This window comes from Phialemonium atrogriseum, assembly GCF_030411735.1.
Source record: "Phialemonium atrogriseum strain 8032-3 unplaced genomic scaffold QBC33scaffold_18, whole genome shotgun sequence".
In the NCBI taxonomy this organism is placed as follows: Eukaryota; Fungi; Ascomycota; class Sordariomycetes; order Cephalothecales; family Cephalothecaceae; genus Phialemonium; species Phialemonium atrogriseum.
In genome coordinates, this window is record NW_026848155.1 from 618,724 (window position 1) to 638,447 (window position 19,724).

The 19,724-nt window shown below is 56.4% G+C and overlaps 7 protein-coding genes across 7 annotated transcripts; 5 read left to right on the forward strand and 2 right to left on the reverse strand.

The window, feature by feature from the left end:
• The first annotated feature begins 204 nt into the window (after window positions 1-204).
• Window positions 205-2,450, forward strand: QBC33DRAFT_543970 (glycoside hydrolase/deacetylase). Its single transcript, XM_060428415.1, has 7 exons — window positions 205-481; window positions 550-622; window positions 688-855; window positions 921-1,016; window positions 1,090-1,238; window positions 1,303-1,631; window positions 2,016-2,450. The coding sequence occupies exons 1-7, from the start codon at window positions 210-212 to the stop codon at window positions 2,306-2,308; spliced, it is 1,380 nt and encodes a 459-aa protein (XP_060282000.1). The 5' UTR covers window positions 205-209; the 3' UTR covers window positions 2,309-2,450.
• Window positions 2,451-2,790: 340 nt separating this feature from the next.
• QBC33DRAFT_590663 (uncharacterized protein) lies at window positions 2,791-5,278 on the forward strand (the record flags this gene model as incomplete). The annotated part of the gene is made up of 3 exons (XM_060431619.1): window positions 2,791-3,024; window positions 3,516-4,292; window positions 4,473-5,278. The coding sequence occupies 3 exons, from the start codon at window positions 2,791-2,793 to the stop codon at window positions 5,166-5,168; spliced, it is 1,707 nt and encodes a 568-aa protein (XP_060282001.1). The 3' UTR covers window positions 5,169-5,278.
• On the reverse strand, window positions 5,279-8,369 carry QBC33DRAFT_135544 (uncharacterized protein). Its single transcript, XM_060422085.1, has 3 exons — window positions 8,216-8,369; window positions 6,780-8,151; window positions 5,279-6,724 (listed from the first exon to the last, which is right to left on the reverse strand). Exons 1-3 carry the CDS (start codon window positions 8,265-8,267, stop codon window positions 5,389-5,391), a joined length of 2,760 nt encoding a protein of 919 aa, XP_060282002.1. The 5' UTR covers window positions 8,268-8,369; the 3' UTR covers window positions 5,279-5,388.
• A 3,917-nt stretch (window positions 8,370-12,286) lies between these two features.
• QBC33DRAFT_543978 (uncharacterized protein) lies at window positions 12,287-13,585 on the forward strand. Its single transcript, XM_060428416.1, has one exon. The coding sequence runs from the start codon at window positions 12,520-12,522 to the stop codon at window positions 13,354-13,356; it is 837 nt and encodes a 278-aa protein (XP_060282003.1). The 5' UTR covers window positions 12,287-12,519; the 3' UTR covers window positions 13,357-13,585.
• A 1,640-nt stretch (window positions 13,586-15,225) lies between these two features.
• Window positions 15,226-15,774, forward strand: QBC33DRAFT_426362 (uncharacterized protein; the record flags this gene model as incomplete). Its single annotated transcript, XM_060424144.1, has 1 exon — window positions 15,226-15,774. A coding segment is annotated over one exon (549 nt), but the record flags the coding sequence as incomplete, so codon positions are not given.
• A 908-nt stretch (window positions 15,775-16,682) lies between these two features.
• Window positions 16,683-18,061, forward strand: QBC33DRAFT_135666 (putative parasitic phase-specific protein psp-1 protein). Its single transcript, XM_060422086.1, has 4 exons — window positions 16,683-17,143; window positions 17,193-17,253; window positions 17,334-17,750; window positions 17,829-18,061. The coding sequence occupies exons 1-4, from the start codon at window positions 16,846-16,848 to the stop codon at window positions 17,929-17,931; spliced, it is 879 nt and encodes a 292-aa protein (XP_060282005.1). The 5' UTR covers window positions 16,683-16,845; the 3' UTR covers window positions 17,932-18,061.
• On the reverse strand, window positions 17,758-19,522 carry QBC33DRAFT_136534 (uncharacterized protein). Its single transcript, XM_060422090.1, has one exon. It carries the CDS (start codon window positions 19,124-19,126, stop codon window positions 18,191-18,193), a length of 936 nt encoding a protein of 311 aa, XP_060282006.1. The 5' UTR covers window positions 19,127-19,522; the 3' UTR covers window positions 17,758-18,190.
• Window positions 19,523-19,724: the final 202 nt, after the last annotated feature.

Below are 19,724 nucleotides of genomic sequence, written 5' to 3' on the forward strand. Positions count from 1 at the left end.
GCGGGGCACTTGGGCGGTTTGGTACCAAACCATACCTGCGGTTCCCTTTTTAGCCCCAAACCCCTTTTGTTGTGTGCGCCCCCCCCCCCCCCCCCCCTGCCCCCCCCCCCCCCCCCCCCCCTGCCCTCCCCTCCCAGCCTTATGCCTCCTGCATTTATATATGCACCTCACGCTCCTGTCACGTCATATTATATATACACCACTACACAATGAAGTGGTCGTCTGCCCTCCTCGCCGCCTCGTGCGGACTGGTGGCCGCACATGGCGACCTCCCCGTCCCCAAGCTCGTGGGAGCCAGGAAGTTCCTGTCTGAGATGAAGGCTCACCGCGAGCCTATCTTCCCACAGCCCCGGAACGCCGAACGCAAACAACATGAGCACGTCCAGAGACAAGGAAACCACGACAAGCGCCAGAACATCAACGGCAAATGTGGTCCGAGAGATGGTAGCTGCGCCGTTGGCTACTGCTGCTCTGATGCTGGGTGCGTCCCGCTCCCCTATCATCCCGCGCACCAGACCTGACATGCCGGTTCCTAACGTTTGACCACAGATGGTGCGGCCTAGGTGACGAATACTGCCCAGCTCCCGACTGCCAGATCAACTATGGTCCTGGCTGTGATGCGGTACGGTCTTGCGACGATCCCTTGTCCAAACCATGAGACTTTTCTAACACGATTCCCTGTTCAAGAACCAAAAGCCGTCCGGGGTTGATACCTCGTCAGTACCTCGCCCCAAGCTTGGGAATGTTCTTGTTAGCGGTGTCGGTATCTATGACTGCGAGGAGGCTGGTGACATTGCGATCACCTTCGATGACGGGCCATATATCTACACGAATGATTTGCTCGACAAGCTTGCGGTTAGCATACATAGGCCGGCTCCTCTGCTTTCAGAACTAAATCCAGCTGACATGACGGGCCGCAGAGTTACGGAGCAAAGGCTACGTTCTTTATTACCGGAAATAATATCGGAAAGGGGATGATCAACGACCCCTCCACTGGCTATCCGGCCGTTATCAAGGTTCGACATTGTCCATGGGCGGCATGAGAGAGAGAAAGAGTCGTAGAGAGACGCACTTGCTAACACAGAGCAGCGAATGCACGCCGAAGGTCATCAAATCGCCAGTCATACCTGGTCACACCAAAACGCCAGCCAGTTGACAAACAATCAGTTCACGAATCAAATAGTCTGGAACGAGATCGCCCTCAACTCAATTCTGGGCTTCTTCCCCGCCTATATGCGGTGAGATCCCCCCCCATCTGTGGCGACGTTGTATTGCACCTATAGTGTCTGATGCTCTCCCTAGCCCCCCCTATTCGGTCTGTGACAAGACTTGCCAGGACATCCTCCGAGTCTTAGGTTACCACATCATCTACTTTGATCTGGACACCGAAGGGTACCTGATGGACGACCCCAAACTCATCCAGAACAGCAAAAACATCTGGGACAAGGCCATCGACAAGTCCCACCCCGCCACTGACAACTTCCTCCACATCGAGCACGACATCCACTACCAGAGCGTGTACAACCTGACCGACTACTTCCTCGCCTCGCTCTTCAAGCACGGCTACAGGTCCGTCACAGTCGGGCAATGCCTGGGCGATCCGCAATCGAACTGGTATCGCGCTGGTCCCGGTGGGTCATCTTCCTCTTTTGCTTAAGCCGCCAATTTGACGGGCGAGCCTGGGATTGTTCTTGCGTCGAGCTTGCCGTCGGGAAGTTCCTGATCGATCATGTTCTGGGGTAGGTGTTGTATGGTTTTGGCTCTTCGGTCGCAGTGGTGTGGCATGCCTCGCCCGGTTCCGGGTCTGGCAGGGTCTATTACTCCCAATATTAGATCGAGGAGCGCGCCGCGGAATACGGCGTGGCCGGCTACCAGTCAGCATTGGTTAAGCCGGTGGCACAACTGTCCTCGGCTCCGTAGGCCTCTACCCCTAGCCTTATCTTGACTGTATAGTTGTTTGAGAGCATCGAGACAAGCTTTGGAGTGAGTTTATAGCTAACTCGCTGGCCATATAGGAGGAACGACAATACCCAGCGCGGGACCCACCTCGACCAGACCGGGAACGACGACGCGGCGTCCGACGGCAACTAGCACCGCTCGCCAGAGCACCTCAACGGCCCTGCCAACTGATACGCCCATCAGGTCCAGAATCTCCAAGGACGGCTCCTGTGGCATGGATAGTGGCCGCTACACGTGCGCTGGAAGCTCGTTCGGGCAGTGCTGTAATCTCGACGGCGAGTGTGTCGATACTACCCTGGGCTGTCTTTCTATCTTGGGTTGCCAACCAGACTACGGGACCTGCATTTGAGATATCGGGATCGGGACCGGGGGAAAGCATGCCGTACGTAGATTCCTGCATGTTATATATTTCGAGACATCTTGTTCTCTCTGGACAACAGACCAGGTACTGGTCATTGTCAGCTCCTTTATGCAAGCCACACGGGTTAGAGAATAAACATGTTAGAGAATAAACGTGTGCCGGTGATTTGGGGTTATGACGAGGGCCCCCTTCTCTTTGTTTACTCGCCCCTTTCCCGGACCCGCGATGGAGCTTCCGCTTCCGCCAGGTTCCGCACATCATCACCATGGCGATCGTCAATGGAGCAGCCTCGAGATCCTGACTGATCGGGGAGGGCCCGAGGAACCTATTAATATCCCTCTCAAAAGAAAATTCTTCCAATCTCAACCTTTCCGAACCCTCTCATCGTGGACAATTCTGGCAGAGTTCATCATCTCTAGCCACTTCACCATCTCTGCCCGTCTTCATACTTCGTCCTCTTGATTCTAAAGATGGCCCCCCATAATTCCAATACTGGGCACGCCAAGCCCGCGCGGAGAGAGCTTCCCATGCTACGCGGCTCCAACATAATCTGCACCAGTGGTGGCGCCCCCGAAGTAGCTTTCATTTGGCACTGCTCCGAACTGGGCCTCTTGGACGGCGACGAGGTATGGCATCGAGAACTTGAATACTTGAAATGGGTGAAACGCGAGACCGATGATGAGCCGCAGGCACTCAGAGCTTATGTAAGTGTAACGAAGCCTCCTGGGACAGTCTGCTGGTGGCGGCGATGGCGGCGGCGGCGAGGACGACGACGACGACGAGGCTATCCAGAGCCTGTCGAAGATGTCCACTCGGGTTGTCCATTGCCCGTTGCCATCTAGCCAGACGCGTCCACCACTCTTCCAACCCTCCCTGCCCAGATGGAAACAGCAAACCCCAGCCCGTCCGTTCCGTGGATCTGATGGCAAAGTGACATCGATCTCACCACACCCCATGTTTGCATTCACCGCCGTCGATATTTACCACCACCAAATACCCCCACCTACCAGCAGAATTTTCGCCCTTTCCATCTTGTACCTTTTCCCTCGTCTTCGCAGCTTTCCATTTTCACCTCTTCCCAATCTCCTTCCTACCCATCAGGTCATCTCTGAAGAAAAGGGCCAGAAGGGGATAGACAGCAAAGCAACAAGCTAACTCTCTCGCCTTCACCCCGGCTCCCCCCGAAAAAAAGCAGTACATCCCAACCCTCGGCTTCATCAGCCTCAGAGGCCGATCCCGAACCCTCAACTCGATGGCCCCAACTCGCAACCCCGACCCGGCCGAGGATTACGCCGCGACACCCATATTCGGCCTGCCCGACGGACGCCTCTACCGCCAGGCCATCCCAGAGGGCGCCGTAGCCCACGAGCGGCCCACCGTGGACTGGGTGCTCACCGTCGGCGTCAACCGCCAGATCCGCAAGGTCATCACCGGGGAGGACACCACGGCCCTGACCCCTGCCACCAACCCCCCAACCGCCGACGGAGACGGAGGCGGAGACGACAATGCAACCCCGCGGCTCACCGGCACCGCCCTCGACCCCCGCGAGCACAGAAGCTGGTCGTCCGGCATGAGCGTCCACGCCGAGAGCAGCAGCGGCAGCAGCAACCCAGCCGCCGGCGCCACCGACGACGTCGTGGCCAGCACCCTGCGCGCCTACCGCGCAGACCCGCCCGCCGCGCTGCTCTGCCGCATCGCCTTCGCGCTGCCCGACCTGCCGCGCGAGCAGCGCGAGTCCATCTACCTCGAGTGCCTGATCAGCCAGACGGTCGAGCTGATGAGGGAGGCCGGGCGGGAGGAGCGGGAGGCGAACGCCCTCCTCGTCGCCCGCGCCAACGAGGCCGCCGGGGACAAGGACGAGGACGAGGACAAGGTCCTCATCGGATTCGAGGCCCAGATCTCGGCCGCGCGCCCCGGTCTCGGGCCCGGGGATGGCGCGCGCGCCCGCGCCGTCGGGTTCGTCGCCGCGGTCGTGCGCGACGCGTACCGCATCGCCAAGGCACTCTCCGCCATGATCGCCGAGGACGCCCGCAGAGGCGCGGCCCAGCGCCGCGACGACGGCGGGAGATGCAAGACCTGTGGCGGGCCGGACGAGGGCAAGGGCAAGGGGAAGGAGACCGCCTCGACGACGACTACGACGACGGCGCCCTAGGAGGGCGACCGCGACGCCGGCCTCGCCCAGCTCACTTCGACCCTCGACGTCGCCTACCCGGCCGCGCGCCGCGTGCTCGAGCACGCCAAGGAGGAGATGCTCTCCATGGCCCGCCGCGACGAGGGCGGTGCCGCCGCCATTGTCACCGAGGCGCGCGTCGGCCGCGCCGCCGCCACCTTCGAGTCGGCGCGTGCGGCGATCGAGATGCTTGAGAGGGTCGGCAACCTCGCTCGTGCTGTCGTCCGGGACGTGGTGGAGGAGGACGAGGAGGAGGATGATGAGGACGAAGGGGAGCAGCACCGGAAGCGGGCCGAGGACCTCGCTGTGATGGAGGAGGTCAAGACGGCCCTTGACCTGGCGTGGCTCCGGCTGGAGCAGGTCGGGGTAACCGGGGTGGCCAGGGTGCCCCGGAAGGTCGAGGCTGATTCGGACGAGGAGGACGGTGATGACGAGGAGGGAGGCGACTCCGGTTCCGACTATATTACCGAGGCCCGAGTCGACGGCGACTCCGACTATGTTACCGCCCGGACCTGCCAGAGCTCCGGCACCCAAGGCAGCGGCAGCAGCTGGACCAACGACGAGACGGAGTGCTTCGAGGGAGATCCGTTCGGCGACGAGGAGCAGCACCCAATCTACTCTGTCATCACCGCTGCCCCTGCAGCCGCGTGGTTGGTGGACGACCGAGTGGAGGAATAAATAACTCCGACAGGCATTGCACTGGCGAGGATGGAGAAGTGGAGAGATAAGGAGATGATGACTGTATCAGCAAGCAGGAACGGCACCCACACGGTCGACTAGTAGACTAGATAGTTGGCTTATTGCTGAACAATCATACATCGAAGGGAATAAATCAAACAAGTATCCAAAAGAAGGAAATCTATGTGAATCAACAAGTATTCCTCACCCAGACTTCCAATCAGAAACCATGGCTATCAAAACCAGGAGAGCCAGGAAACTGAAAATCCTCGTCCCCAGAGCCAAAAGGAGGGAAAGGGTCCGGGACGAAGTCATCAACGAAAGTCGGGTCTGGCTCCCACACCGGCATCGGTATACCGGGCTCCGGGTTCCACGAAGGCACTGGCATGACGGGATCCGGATTCGTTGCTGGCCCCCTCTGACCTCCCCCATCGTGATGGTCCTGCGGCAGCGGCTTATGGACCCCTGACGTGTTCGTATTATGGTGATGGTGACGAGGCACCGGCATTTGAGGGCTCGCGGGCCGGGGAGACACCTTTCTGAAACGCTCGGCCAGCTCTGCTTCGCCAATGTTGCCTATCTTCTTGTCACTTCCATAGCCGGAGTCGGGGATGGATGTGGGCTGTCCACGCGATCCATTCTGTTGCCCATCTCGGGTTGGTGTCGTGGCGTTCCCAGTTTCGTGAGGCTCGAAACGAGTCGGCGGACTATTTGGCACATGGCGAACGGTAGACCGGTAGGAGCTTAACCCTGAATTCTTTCGGGATAAGCTCTCATTCACCTCCTCCATCAGACCCTGGGGATCGACGTCGGTAGACTGAGAGTTCATGTGCCCGACCAGACTCTCCCGATCTGGTGGGCGATTAGAGGTATTCTTGACGGCCTCATCGGCATCTCCGTCCGGCGCATCCACGGGCGTGTTTTGTGGCATCGAAGCGGGCCAGTTACTCAGCCGGGAAATATCGGGATTGATGATGCTCAGGGTTGCTTGGTGAGATGGCGCCAATGCAGCATGGCGGCCCCCTTGGAGGATGATGGCTGCCACCAACCGTTTCACGGACTGGAATTCCGCACAGAGACGACGATACTCGGACATTGGAACAAAGTCACCATCGTTGAGATGTTGGGAAGCCACCGGCTGGCTTAGGTCTACCGTCGTTGGAGGCGGGCCCGAGGCGGCGGGTGATGCGGGATCCAGTTCGTTGCAGGGTTTGACCCCATGTTGCTGCTGCATGGTATCGATCGGCGGCCCAGATGAGGAGCTGTGGAGGTGACTCTCGGGCATACCAGATTCGTCAGACTGACCAGGAGTTGCGAATCCCACGATGGGCGTAAAGGTGTCGAAAAGAATCTTCCATTTCTCCTTCTTGCCCCTGGAGATCTTTTCGCATTCAATCGCGATATGGCTATTGAAAGCATCACGGTCATGAAAACGCCTCCAACACCGCCTGCAAATGCCTACCTTTGCATGGCAGTGCCCTTCATCACGAACTTCGAAGGAAGATATGAATCTTTCATGGACCTGAAGTTTATGAGGTGCCCGACCAAGGTGCCGCCTTAGAAAAGTTAGCACTGGTTCATCACGGCAGGGATCGGGACACAGAGACCTACACAAGGGTGGATATATCTTTATGTGTCGAATGGCACGAACTATACAGTGCCTTGTTGACTCGATTGTAGATCAGCGGATGGGCTGACTGGAAGATGTCCGGCATCTCAGTGTCCTTGAACTCGACTTTCGGTGACGGCTTCGAGCGCTTCCTAGGGCGGTCTCCGTCATCTTCGTCACCGTCAGTTTGCTTGAGTGGCGTTAGACCCAAGGGACGCAAGGCTGCCTTTTGACTGGCGCGATTATCTGACCCGGAAGGAGCTGCACTGCTGCTTGCGGTGACATGGCTTTGAGAAGGCGCAGCCGCCCCTCCGGCCCTTTCGCGGACAGATCCTTCCTGAGAGACATCGAAAACTGGCTCAGAGTGGCAGGACGGAAAGGAGCGGCGAGCTCTGTAACCGCTGTTAGACGAGTACGTTTCCGTCGACCCGTCGACCGCGGCAGCAAGCGCCTCGCTACCCTTATTGCAGGATAGCTCGAGGTCATTAACCACAATCGCAGACGGTGAGTCTAGGTTGTGGGTAACCTGAGCCAGACGAGGGTCGATTGGGAGATCGTCTTTGGCCGACTTGTCGGAAGGTTCGTAAGCTTGACTGAAGCGCCGAAGGAAGGTAACGTTCGTTCGGAGACGGGTATTCGGCGAGGTCCAAGGGATGAGTACCTGGTTGTCTTGGGCGTCCTGGGTATCCAAATCTAAGAGCTCATTATCCCCATCGCTGTCTTGGCCAGGAGCAGCAGAGAGATCGGAATCATCGGGAAAGAGGAGGAAGTCGCATCCAGCTTTGAGGGCCACGGACCCCTTGGTCGAATTATGAGAAGCGATGACGGGTCCTGTTCCCGTCACTCCTTTGGGCGTTTCTGCATCGCTCTCACCCATCGTGCAGCCTGAGAGCCTCTTAGCATTGGATTTGCTCCGTAGGTAGATCCACCCGTGAGTCTTTTCCATATGTTGCTTGCAATTTGACCGACGCTTGGACCGGTACGCACATGGCTGGAAAAGACAAGGATAGGTTTGCGGCGTAGAGGCGTGCTTATCGTTGATATGCCGCTCAAGTTCTTTCCGTGTTGGCCAGCCAAGCGTACGATACTTGCACTTGGGAAAGGTGCACTTGAACGGCCGGGTGTGAGACCTGGCGTGCTTGTTGAGGTCGCAGAGACGATGGAACTGTTTGCGGCAGTGAGAGCAAGTACGAATCTCAGCCGCTTGGCCGTTCACCGCAAGTGGGGAGCTCATCGACCCCCCATGCGAAGTTCTAGTGGATGACCGAGACGGCGGTGGGCTGGGCAGGAAGCTGGTGGCAGCCTTGTCAGATGCAGGCAAACAGGTCGTCTTGGAGTTGACCCCGTTCCTGGAGTTGTTCCCAACAAGGGAATCTGATGAGCAAAATATGTTAGTCAGGCGGGCCTCGATATCAGGAGATGGAGTGGAAGCCCATACCATTGTAACTCAAGTCCTCATATCCAACGAGATGGGGAGTCCCGCGACTCATGATACCACACAGAGAATGATTCTACCTTCTCGTTGGCTGCAGGAACTGGCTCGCACTTGCCTGCTTAGGCAACCAACGTCTGTCAACATTCAAGCTGTATACAAGACGGGCAAAAAAATAATATTAAAAGGGCTGAGGAAGTAGAGGAGGGAACACGGCAGCCTTGCGCAGGCTCTCGAGCTTTATGAGTGACTTCGGCTTGGCTTCAAACCAATGGGTGATGAAGAACATGCATCGGGGAAGAAAATCCCAAAGCCTGGGGCAACGCTGTAAGTAATAAAGAGAGCCCCGCGACATGACTGATGAGCTGGCCAGGTGGGAGGTCGCCATCTTGACTAACAAGGTCGGTCGAGGTCGCGTTTCTGAGCAGGTGCGCATTTCCTGCGCAGTGGCTGAGCAAGGCTGAGGAGCTATGTTGGGACTCGGCAGGGCATTGGCGGGAGGCCACCAAAGCACGAGCCATCCCCCTTGGCGCCCCAGGTGGTGAGGCTGATTCAGTTGGTTTATTGTTAGTGCGCTGAGACGCACCATGTCGTCATTCCGAACACGGGCAGATATGCCGGACAGCAACAGCCAATCGACTAAGAGGCTCTCATGAACCCTCCAAGACCCTGGATTTGATACCCCAAACGCGGCCTCAACGAGTCCACGTGAATTGGAAATCATGCCGAAATGACGTAGACCCTGTTGCGCCAGTGCAAATTAGCAACTCTTGATGCCAAATATGACGCGGGGCTACGACTCAAGCGGCTCCCAAGCCGCGCCCTACGTGTCTGCACGCCGGCCAGAGCGCAACAGCAAATCGACGGTCGTGGGTAGTGCCGTCCATTGCCCGGCGGTTGGTAAACTCTGTAGTCCCGAGGTCCCCAGCCTTCATCTTCGATCCTGGAAACGAGTCCCCACCTATTGCACGCTGGTTCACTCAACAGCTCCAAATCCTGAGCGTGCCCCCGGTCAGGCCGGACAATCTTGACGGCGTTGTTCATTTCTCGCATAAATTCCGAGTCCCAAGTTTGCCAGACACTCAAGACTGGGTAGTCTTCCTTTTGCCGTGGGGCCTCTCACCTCCAGGCAACCCATCTGCTCCTCGAGATGCACACGAGACGTGATGGTGTCAAACCATAGCTAGAATTGGACTCCAAACCCACGCTGGAACCCCCACAAATCCTCGGCCGGATTAGGCAAAAGATTTGCCTTCGAGCTGCGGTGTCGGCTCTACGGCAACAAGGTCGTTATTTGCCCTTGCGCGATAGGCAGGTTCCCAGTATGACTGACCACTGAGTATTGACAACTGCTCGAGGTAATCCAATGTCGTCACGGATTCGGCTTCTCGGCATGTCTGCTCATCCACCGTCCTTGTCGTAGGGCGTGGCTGGGGTCCATGGATAGCAAGTTAGATCTCACGGGAACACCACATTCAGCCATACCGCAGTCGTTGTGAAAAGCAGAAGGCGTCAACATGGCACTGGGCTGATGGGCTCAACTGATGGCACCTTTTCAAACAGAACCGGGGCATTATCGACTTCGGCAAATTGCAACCACTCCCTGTACATAACCTCAGCCTGTTGTCAGTTCATCACCAAGGGAGCCCATGAGTGCCGCTCAGAAGGGATGAAACACCACTTAGTGCCCAAACGTTGCGATAAGGTTGGTTGCACCATGATCGTGTTCGGCCCGACAGATAGATCGCCGCCCGCATTCCTCCCTTTGGCCCCTCAAGGCTAGACATTGGGTGGATGCTGGCGCTGGGACGATACGATGGAAGACTTGGTGTGTCTCAGATATCGAGGGATGAACCTCCACTGGGTATGATTTGGACTGGCTGCCACAAAAAAAAGGGCGGGGGGGGTTGCCTTTGACCACTTGGGGCGCCGTTTCTCGCCTCAGCAGATGCGTTCCTGCACTTCTGCCTCCCTAGAACGAACAACCACCATCGCCGGCGGAACATGCCAAAGAGAGGTAGAAGGGGGCTTGGTAAAGCATCGTCTTAGACAAGGTCCGATAATGACGTCGAAAAGACAGATACTGCGAGAACCAAAGTTGGCGATGTGGATTCGAACGGGGAGCCCAAAGCTCGAGAATGAACGTGATCATAATAAAAAATGATGTGCTTGGCCGATGGACTTTTTGAACTCCTTCTACTTGGGCACCAATGGGCCCATGCGGGAGAGGAAGATGGGTGCTTTAACGAACTCCAAGTCTGACCTCAGTAACCCGCCTTTCCAGAAAAGGGGGAATGGAAGCCCGTAATTAGACAGCTGATAGATCGTCGTTTATCTCCTTTTTTCTCGGCGGTGAGTTTGATGAAGAGGATCTCGACCTAAAATAACAGTCCAAACAATTTCCACCTTCGCTTCCCATACCTTGCACTGTACCAACAACCCTGGCGACAATTGTTGGATCTCGAATCTCGATTCGCCCGTGGCGTCTTTTTCGGCCAGGTTCTGGGCCCCAATCAGAATCAATTAGATATCAGCGAACCGAGTTTGGGCGAGCTAGCAATCGCGTGGCGCAAAGAAGCATGGAAAAGGAGGCGCGTCGCGAAATTGGCGTCCCACGAAAGCGCCGTTCCCCCTTCCCCCCCTCTATTTTGAGTGTGTGCAGCAAGGAGAATCTCCACAGCCCCACAGCGGTACAGGAGAGAGACCGTGTCTGAGAGGGGTTGAGATTTGAGAGCAAGGGACGACCTTGCTGCCAGAGTTGCCAATGGCGGGTCCGAGAAGGAATGGAACTTCCAAGATTGAAGACTGGAAATGAGAATCACACGAGCTGAATATACTGTCCTGGCGATTTCTCCTTATTCGACAGATGGCACCCGAGGAAGGTCTCCTAACCCTGAATGCTTGAATTCCTACGCACCTACCTACCAGGTAGCTTGTGTACCGAGTTACTGTGGGGTGGTGCTTGGTGCTGCCACGCCATGAGGACTTTGCAATGTTCCTGCATTAGCGGCTCCAATCCGTTAATTCGCGCCACTGGCACCGTCCCGTGCGCCTACCGCCGGTGAAACGAAATTCTGAGTCCTATGAAGATGGAGGGGGTGGAGGTAGGGTGCGTCGGGCCATGGGAACTGAGCAGCACCGTACAGAGCTAAAAATGGATGACATGATTCTCAAAGGCGGTTGGCTAATCCGGCATGTTTGCTAGGTCTACAAAAGAGAAATAGCAAATTTCCAGTATAGGGGAGCGTTCCCCGGTTTTCACTAAGGTAATGTCGGCTTATTAGGTAGAGTTTCCAGGATTTCCAATCTGGCCTGAGGGAGCTTCGAATGGTCGAGCCAGCGCTTCGCTATCTCCTCTCAACCTTGCCTGTGCGAATGATAAACCTTTTACCATGCCGAAATAACGGTAATATCGAGAATGGAACACTGGAGATGGTCCTCCGCGGTCGACAGAAGTACAGTGTTTGGAGCATACTCGACGGTATACAACTCTCAAAGTGTAGAGCTTAACCTTATGTACGAGAGGGGGGCGCGCTCAATACTTAGCTTTACAACTCGCTTAACCAGTGCCTCAAGGTTCTGCCAGCTTGTCCAGGGGTTTCCTCTATGTAGTATTAGGTAGTAATCCCCAACCGAGCGGTACATAAGCACACAACTGAACTTACGGAAGAGGTACCAACAACAGCCTGGGAAGCGCAAGGTTGGGTGGCAGTGTCATCTCACAGACGAGATTGACCGCCTGCAGCAGAGTATCCACACAGTCACATTTTGGTGCCTGGCCATGGTATCCACCAAATCAGGAGTAAGCGCTCAATCCCAGTCAGTTGCTACGGTGAACAGTCGGGCAAATGAGGTGGCGGCGTGCTCCCTGGCGCAAAAAAAGACGTTAACTCCCTTGCCAGTGTTGCCACGTCCATCCATGATGGATCCATGGGTCCATGGGCCACTGGGCTCTCTGCAAGTGCAACCCCCCCTTGTTCCTGCCGCCAGAGCTTACGGGAAATTAACCTCCTCCAGCATCACCAGAGGAGGGCGCTAGTCGGCGGTGGACTGGAGTCTGGGAGGTTGGACCGACGAACCTACCTTGTGTTGGTGCCATCTCTCTAGTATTTAAGACTGTCCTCCTCCTTCCTTCCTCCTCTCCTTCTTCTTTCTCTCTTCAGCCAATTCAAGCCAATCCAGCTCCAGAGTATCCTTTGACTCAATCTGACTTCGGTCGTCCATTCTTTAAAACACTTTAAGCTCCAAGCTTCACTTCACTCGTTCAACCAAACACCTCGTTTTTATAACGACCCAAACAAACATTCAAAATGCGTTTCACTGCTGCCGCCGTTGTCCTCGCTGGTGCCGCCATGGCCCACAGGAAGCCTGCCACCTATGAGACCTATCCCGTCAGCTCCGAGGCGCCCGTCTACCCCGTCAGCTCCGAGGCACCCGCCTACCCCGTGAGCTCCGCGGCGCCCGTCTACCCCAGCTCTGAGGCTCCTGCCTACCCCGAGAGCTCCGAGGCCCCTGAGAGCACTGTCTACTCCACTGAGTACTTCACCATCACCTCGTGCGCCCCGACCGTGACCGACTGCCCCGCCCGGAGCACCCAGGTCTACTCGACTGCGTACCCCGTGACCACCAGCACCATCTACTCGACCAACTCGTACACCACCACCGAGGGTAGCTCCACCTATGTTGTCACTGAGACCATTCCCATCTCGACCACTGTCTGCCCCATCACTGCCAGCAGCACCAAGTACTACAACACCACCGCCCCCGCTGGCTACCCGACTGGTGGCCCCGTCTACCCCACTGGTGGTTACCCCGTCTCTACCCCTGAGGCCAGCTACCCGGCCGGTTACCCGTCCGAGAGCGCCCCGGCTCAGGGCGGTTACCCGACTGAGGCCCCGGCTTGCGTCCCGACCTACTCGGTCAAGACGATCTCGACCTCCGTCACCACCGTCATCCCGACTGTGATCTATGAGACCGTCGACATCCCCTGCGCCACTCCCTCGGTCGGCTACCCCGTCCCCGTCGGCAACAGCTCCTACCCCACTGGCACCGCCCCTCCCCAGGCGACTGTCACTGCCGGTGCTGCCACCATGGGCGGTTCCGTCCTCCTCGCCGCTGCCGCCGGCCTCGTTGCCTTCCTGGCATAAGCGACAGACTTCTCCTTCAAACTTCTAGAAGCCTGGAAGGCTACGGCATTATCATGACAATTTACGGGGTCTTGTTGGATTGTGTTTCAAAACCAACTTGGGATGTCTAGCGTACAGCATGGCACATACTTTTGATGTACTTAATATTCTAATTGTATTTGGGCGTTCGAGCTGTCTTGCGACAGAACACGACATCCAGGACCCCATTTTCCCAATAACTTATCTTGACCCTTCGCCGTGAAATCTGAGACTTGTGATCGGAATGGAAACACTGACTTGCGTTCGATGTCTTGCTCCTGACTCGAATCCGCCGAGGACAGCGGGAGCCCAGTACCCCCTGAACTGACCATGCAAGCCATGGAAGTTGGGATCGTCGCTAACCCTGGTAGCTCATTTCCCAGAGGGAATAAAACCCTGGGTCAAGCCCACCTAACTTAACCTATTTGATCTTTGTTCGGAAATTAATCCTAGTTGTTCCGGCCACTATTGGCTGCAGGATTCGCTCTGTGCCCCATCCCGCAAATTCTATGATCAACCGGCTAGCCTCTCCGCCATGGGGGGCGTTCTTGGGTCTTGGTAGGCTCTTCTCGCACGGTGTGGTCGAGTGTCCAATTGATGCAGGCCAAAAAATGGAGGAGCCCCTTAGTGCAGCAGCAAAGGAGATGAAGGGATCGAAAATGGGTCTCCAGGTCATCACGACTTTGGGGGGCAATGCCCTTGTTTATGAAGTAGCGATCTTCCCCCGGCTCCGCCGCCGAGCCGCTGCCATCATCGGGACCCGATGATGACGATTGATCATTTGGCCGTCCTTGGCCCCATGGCGGGCGGCCTTCTTCCCTGGCGCTCGAAATACCAGACTTGCAAGCACCCTCCCACGGGGCTGTGCCACGTTGCCACACTGGGGGTCTGACCTTTCGGCGCAGCTACCGCGGCGCCCCGAGCACCAGCTTCAAGAGGGAGCCGACCAGCCTCGTTCACACCTCAATTTTTGTTTGCTGGTGGCGGCGATCTTCCGCCATCTGATGGTGATGCTACGTTGCAGAAACACGCGGCTCGAGTGCAATTGCTAAGCAAGCGCTTGCTTTCTGGGCGAACCTCTCTCTAGGCGCCACTATTCTGAACTTCTTGAGGTTTTGTGGGAGTTGTCGTCCGGACCCCGTGGCAATTGATAAATCGCCCAGTGGGCCATTTTGAGATCCATCGTGGAGGACGGGAAGCATGCCATTCTACTTTTTGTCACCGTTTTCCCCTCTCCGGTCCTCGCTCTTCCTCCGTTCTTACTGTCTTGGGGCTGTGGAGGGCATTAAAGAGCTGTGTTAACCTTTTGGCGGCTTTCGATATATACAGCTTGACGGCTAAAGTCTACACCCGTAGACTTTCTCCGCTCGGGTTTCTTTCTCTATAGTAATGACGTGCGGAGCTTCTCCATTGAGCAGGCTTAGGTCAAGAATGGCTCTTAGCTGATTTTCTAGATAGATATGGGCAGAGCGAACAGAGTTCCTGCGTCTCAACAGTCTAGAAATGCATCTCGGGATTTGTACCAACGTCGCTCATTACAATCACTCGTTACAACTGCTTCCTCTAGGCGAATTTCGATCGAGAAGGCGATGTGAATGCCTCTGTTTCTGCTTCTGAATCATTCGCTCCAGTGCTGCGAGTCATTTGGCCCCCTTTGCTGAAAAGAAATCAAAAGAATAAATGGCCACAGTCGGACTGATGATGGCATGGTGGCCATCCTGTACCACCGCCCTCATCCGCCTCCTTCTGATAGCCCTGTGCCTCAGCCCAATAGCCGTCGCTCACGGCGATGACGGCTCCGACGGACCTGACGGCGCGAACTCGACCGTCCACTCCCAACACACCTCCGACATCACCGGGACGACTTCGGACGACCCCTCAGCCACGCGCGTCGTCGACATCTTCTACATCGACGAGCGCGCCTACGAGGGCCTCCCTTACACGCTCTTCCACCGCGACAGCGGCTCGGTGGTCGGGGTCACGGACGACGTGACGACGTTCGCGATCACGACGACGCGGGGCGACCGGCGGCCGCGGCCGACGCACAGCCGCACCGACAACGTGACGACGGGGATACCGACGCTGACGTCGTCGCCGCCCAAGCCCGACTTGACGGGCGAGCCGAGCATCATCACGCAGGGGCCCGGGACGTTCGAGTTCACGGGCGCGCGCTTCGGCGGCGCCAACCACACCGTCGTCAACCGGTGCAGCCTCAACGGCACCGCCGGCGCCGCCTGCAATCTCACCCACGTCGGCAGCATCTGGTACACGTCCGACCCGGACTGGAACGGCACCTTCTCCACCTACAGCTACAACTGGACCAGCGGCGACCGCTTCGGCTTCGCCCCTGTCACCATCACCGCCGGCGTCGACAAGATGGGCCCGCCCTCGTCGCCGTCCACCGTCCCAGCCAGCACCAACGCCGCCGCCGCCGCCGCCGTGGCGTGGTCTCGACCGCGGTCGCCGGGGAGGGGCGCGGCGGCAGCCGGCGGGGCGGCTTGGTTGGTGCCCGGTCGCGCGTGGTTGGAGTACGGCATGGGGGCGCTGTTCCCGGCTTTCGTCTTGGTGATTGCTGTTGCGCTGTGAGGGGGCGGGGGGGAGTAAATATGTCGGAAGACTATCTCATCTCCTCTTGAGCTTCGCAACCAGAAATGGAAAGAGGGACGAGACTTCAGGGGGTACCCCGAACGTGTAGGCATATGGGAGGACATTTTTGCTCGTGCCGAAAAGCCGCTGCGTTGTCGCAGGGGGAGTATGGCCGGGTCAGCAGTGATCCGTTTTCTTCATATGGGTAGGGATGTGGGAGGGTTGGGTTGCAAAATCGTATTTCGTTGCTTCTCAGCATTCTTTAATTGGAGACGCCACGCGGCGAGCAAGGGGTATTTGAGGGACACGTTCCATGTTGGTTCAGCTATGACAGTGTCAGCCCTACCATGCTAATAAATGAATGGCCGATCTAAGGCGACATTCGCACTCGCTAACATGTTGGTGACGCGGCTGGGCTCCTTTGTCTCGCAGGCCGTCCAAATGGTGAATGGGACTCGCATTCGGCAACGGGATGGATGCGGGGGATGCCAGCTTATCGGGCCCGACTTGGCGCTTAAGCGAAAGCGAACGAGTCCCCACCTCACCCAAAAAGAATGATATCACATCATCCCTGCCTCCAGTTAGACTCACCGGCACTGATCGTGGCTGCCCTTGAATGAAATCAGCCGCACGGCGATGCTGTCTCATGTTCGATGTGGCGACGCAATCGCATTACGACGGATGCGAGCCTGTCAACCATCCTCCAAGTTTAATCCTGGACCATAAGCACCCCTATTTGTGTGTAGCCACTAAACAAACAAATGGATATATATCAGGATTCCCTCGCCGGCGGTAGGCCTGGCGAGATATTCAAATCATCCAGTACCAAGAGACAAGAGTTATACTACTCTCAGCTCGTTGATTCTCTTTACGACACGAGTGACAATGAACCAAACACAGCCCAATGTTATCGCCTTCGGTCCCGATGGGAACTGCACCCTGGCACTCTGCGAGTTGGAGCAGTCTGTGTATCGGTATCGGCCATCCCTCCCAGCCAATGTCATCTTCATTGCCCTCTACTCAGTGGCCATGGCCATCCACATCTATCTGGGGATCAGATGGAAGACTCAGGGGTTCATGGTGTGCATGATAGTGGGGTGTGTTGACGAGATCCTGGGCTATGCTGGCCGGGTGATGATGTACTACAACCCCTTCAAGTTCGTTGCCTTCATGATCCAGATCGGTATGTCTACCCAGCTCATGTCGTTCGCTCTCAACTAACCAAACCACAGTCTGCGTAACGACAGGGCCCATCTTCTTTTGCGCTGCAATTTACGTGACCCTCGCCCAGACGTACGTCCAGCCCGCACTTCACGACAACTATACATGGCATCCTTCTGAGATCATTGATGCTGACTTACAATCCCTTCCAGGATCGATCACATCTCCCCCGGCCTCGCGCGCTTCAGCCCCAAGTTCCTCTACTGGGTCTTCATCCCCTGCGACGTCATCTCGCTAGCCCTCCAGGGCGCCGGAGGCGCCATGTCGACCAGGTCCTCGGGCGCGAGCAATCTGGGTGTCAACCTCGCGCTGGCGGGCCTCTCCTTCCAGGTCTTCACGCTCGTTGTCTTCTCCGCCCTTTTCGCCGACTATCTGGTACGCCTGTGGCGGCACCACAGCCGCGGCGAGGCCCCGAGCCTGAGCCGCCGCATGCGGGCCTTCCTCGGGTTCCTCGGCGTCGCCGTCGTGCTGATCCTGGCGCGCTGCATCTTCCGCGTCGACGAGCTGAGCGAGGGGTACTCGGGCCCGCTGGTCGCCAATGAGACCCTCTTTATCGTCTTTGAGGGAGTGTGAGTGATCCACGACAAGTCTTTATTTTTGCTCCTTTTTGGGCCCTCCGCCCCGTACTGACTCGGTGTTTGTAACAGGTTCGTCATCGCGGCTACCTTTTTGCTGTGCATTGGCCATCCCGGGTTGGTGTTCAACAATGTCAACAGCAAGGAGTCTTATACGGGGTCATCGAGTGCATAGGGTGGCATCATTGGGGGAAATTGAATCGGTTCTAAAATGACAAGCCAAGCCCATTGGAACCACGGCGAAACGGAGACAACTTGATCGGGGTGGATTTTATCCCAATCAAAGGACATAATTTATATTCTAGCTCACTCGTCGTTCCCTGTATTACCCCCTTGACGGACTGGGCCAGCCATTCCCAGGATGACAAAGATAGCGTCTCCCGTGTCCAGGACAACAATTGACAGATGACGGTACACAGCAACCTCCAACCCCCCTACGGGGAGAAGTCTTCCAACCACTGCGCCATTTCCTCATCCATCCACTGCGGCTCGCCAACACGCCACATCGTCCTCAGCTTCGAGGGGCCATGGATGGCACCGCGCGGCCTTGGGAAGACCTTGTTATAGCGGCTTGGGTACCGCCCCCTCTCCTTCACCGCTAGTCTCGTCTGGAGCACCCTGTTGATGGCTTGGGTGAGCGTTTCCTGCGGGAATTGCTGCTGTTCCTGGCCTTGTGCTAACATGTCGTTGCCAAAGACAAGACCCTGTGCTGACATGTCGTTGTCGAAGACAAGACCCGGTGCAAGCATGTCGTTGCCAAAGACAAGGCCTTGCATAGACATGTCGTTGTCGAGGACAAGACCTGGTGTAAGCATGTCGTTGCCAATGTCTGTACCTTCAGGCAGGTTGCTGTCAAACACCATGTCGCTTGTGCACATAGCATTGTATGCACCCATGGTGTTGTAAAGTCCGCCGTCTAGATACATGATAGGGAGGTCGGTAGTTCCACCAGCTGTGTAGGTGCTGCTGATGTCGTTGTCGAAAAACATGCCGGCTGCAAACGTGTCGGTATTGTCAAACACCATGCTGCCTGTGTACATGTTGCCGCTGCTGTTGCCAAAGCCATAGCTGGCTGGATTCAAGTTGATTCCTTCATAGAAACAACCATCGTAGATCGACTGGCCGCCCATGCCAGGAATCCAGCCTTGATCGTTGTTGGCTTGAGACAAGGGGGTTAGGTCCTTGTCGGTTTGGACATGAGCTGGCTGAGAGATCGGACTGGATACCGCCGTGTCGTGTGAAGTCTGTGGGTTCCAGTCCATGGTATATTCGTCTCCCCATCCTTCTAGCCGATGAGTTTGAGACGTTATCTCCCCGGGGGCCACTGGTGGCGAGGAGAACCCGTCGTTGGCGAGAGGGTTGCTGTCCATTGCGAGCCAATACTGCTGCTCTTGCTGGTTCCCGAGCTAGAAAGCTATCGCGTGGGAACAGATAGTACTAAATTTGCTGGAGGTGATCTTGATGATTTGTTTTAGGTTGCTGTCTCTTACTACTGGCAAAGTTGTTGTCTCTTGCGATTGTGGAAGTCGTCGTTTGGTCAGATTTCTCCTTGAAGTAGACGAAGGAAGGTGCGATCACTGGGAGGAAGGTCCAAGGGTGGGAGAGCAACACTCTTTATCATTTTTCATGCTTTACGGCCAAGTGTAAATTACACTTTTCCCACTGAGTTACGAGTATCATGACTCCCTGGTCAAATCAAATCTCGTGGTATATTTTGGTCCCAGAGCGAAATTATCGTAACAACCTAGTCAAACCATCGCAACCCTTGCCACGAAATCCCGTGATAATATTGTAAGTCTTCTAGGTTTTCGGTCGCCGAGCTTTCTAACCTTAATTGGTTTCTCTGTGCCTTTCAGGGCGTTGGTCTCAGGGGCAAAGATAAACCGTTGCTCCGGCAACTGAATCGCCTTTGCGCTCGTCTGACAATTTTGTCCATCATGTGTCGGAATTAACCTCTGGTATTGAAGA

What these genes read in the sequence shown, in the direction of transcription:
- QBC33DRAFT_543970 (XM_060428415.1), top strand. Translation starts at nt 210, where the DNA reads ATGAAGTGGTCGTCTGCCCTCCTCGCCGCCTCGTGCGGACTGGTGGCC. An exon ending in TACTGCTGCTCTGATGCTGG is followed by an intron (nt 482 to 549) that starts GTGCGTCCCGCT and finishes GTTTGACCACAG; the next exon opens with ATGGTGCGGCCTAGGTGACG. An exon ending in CTGGTATCGCGCTGGTCCCG is followed by an intron (nt 1,632 to 2,015) that starts GTGGGTCATCTT and finishes CTGGCCATATAG; the next exon opens with GAGGAACGACAATACCCAGC.
- QBC33DRAFT_135544 (XM_060422085.1), bottom strand. Translation starts at nt 8,267, where the DNA reads ATGAGTCGCGGGACTCCCCATCTCGTTGGATATGAGGACTTGAGTTAC. An exon ending in TGAGGACTTGAGTTACAATG is followed by an intron (nt 8,152 to 8,215) that starts GTATGGGCTTCC and finishes TTTGCTCATCAG; the next exon opens with ATTCCCTTGTTGGGAACAAC. An exon ending in AAAGATATATCCACCCTTGT is followed by an intron (nt 6,725 to 6,779) that starts GTAGGTCTCTGT and finishes AACTTTTCTAAG; the next exon opens with GCGGCACCTTGGTCGGGCAC.
- QBC33DRAFT_543978 (XM_060428416.1), top strand. Translation starts at nt 12,520, where the DNA reads ATGCGTTTCACTGCTGCCGCCGTTGTCCTCGCTGGTGCCGCCATGGCC.
- QBC33DRAFT_135666 (XM_060422086.1), top strand. Translation starts at nt 16,846, where the DNA reads ATGAACCAAACACAGCCCAATGTTATCGCCTTCGGTCCCGATGGGAAC. An exon ending in TACGTGACCCTCGCCCAGAC is followed by an intron (nt 17,254 to 17,333) that starts GTACGTCCAGCC and finishes AATCCCTTCCAG; the next exon opens with GATCGATCACATCTCCCCCG. An exon ending in TTTATCGTCTTTGAGGGAGT is followed by an intron (nt 17,751 to 17,828) that starts GTGAGTGATCCA and finishes TGTTTGTAACAG; the next exon opens with GTTCGTCATCGCGGCTACCT.
- QBC33DRAFT_136534 (XM_060422090.1), bottom strand. Translation starts at nt 19,126, where the DNA reads ATGGACAGCAACCCTCTCGCCAACGACGGGTTCTCCTCGCCACCAGTG.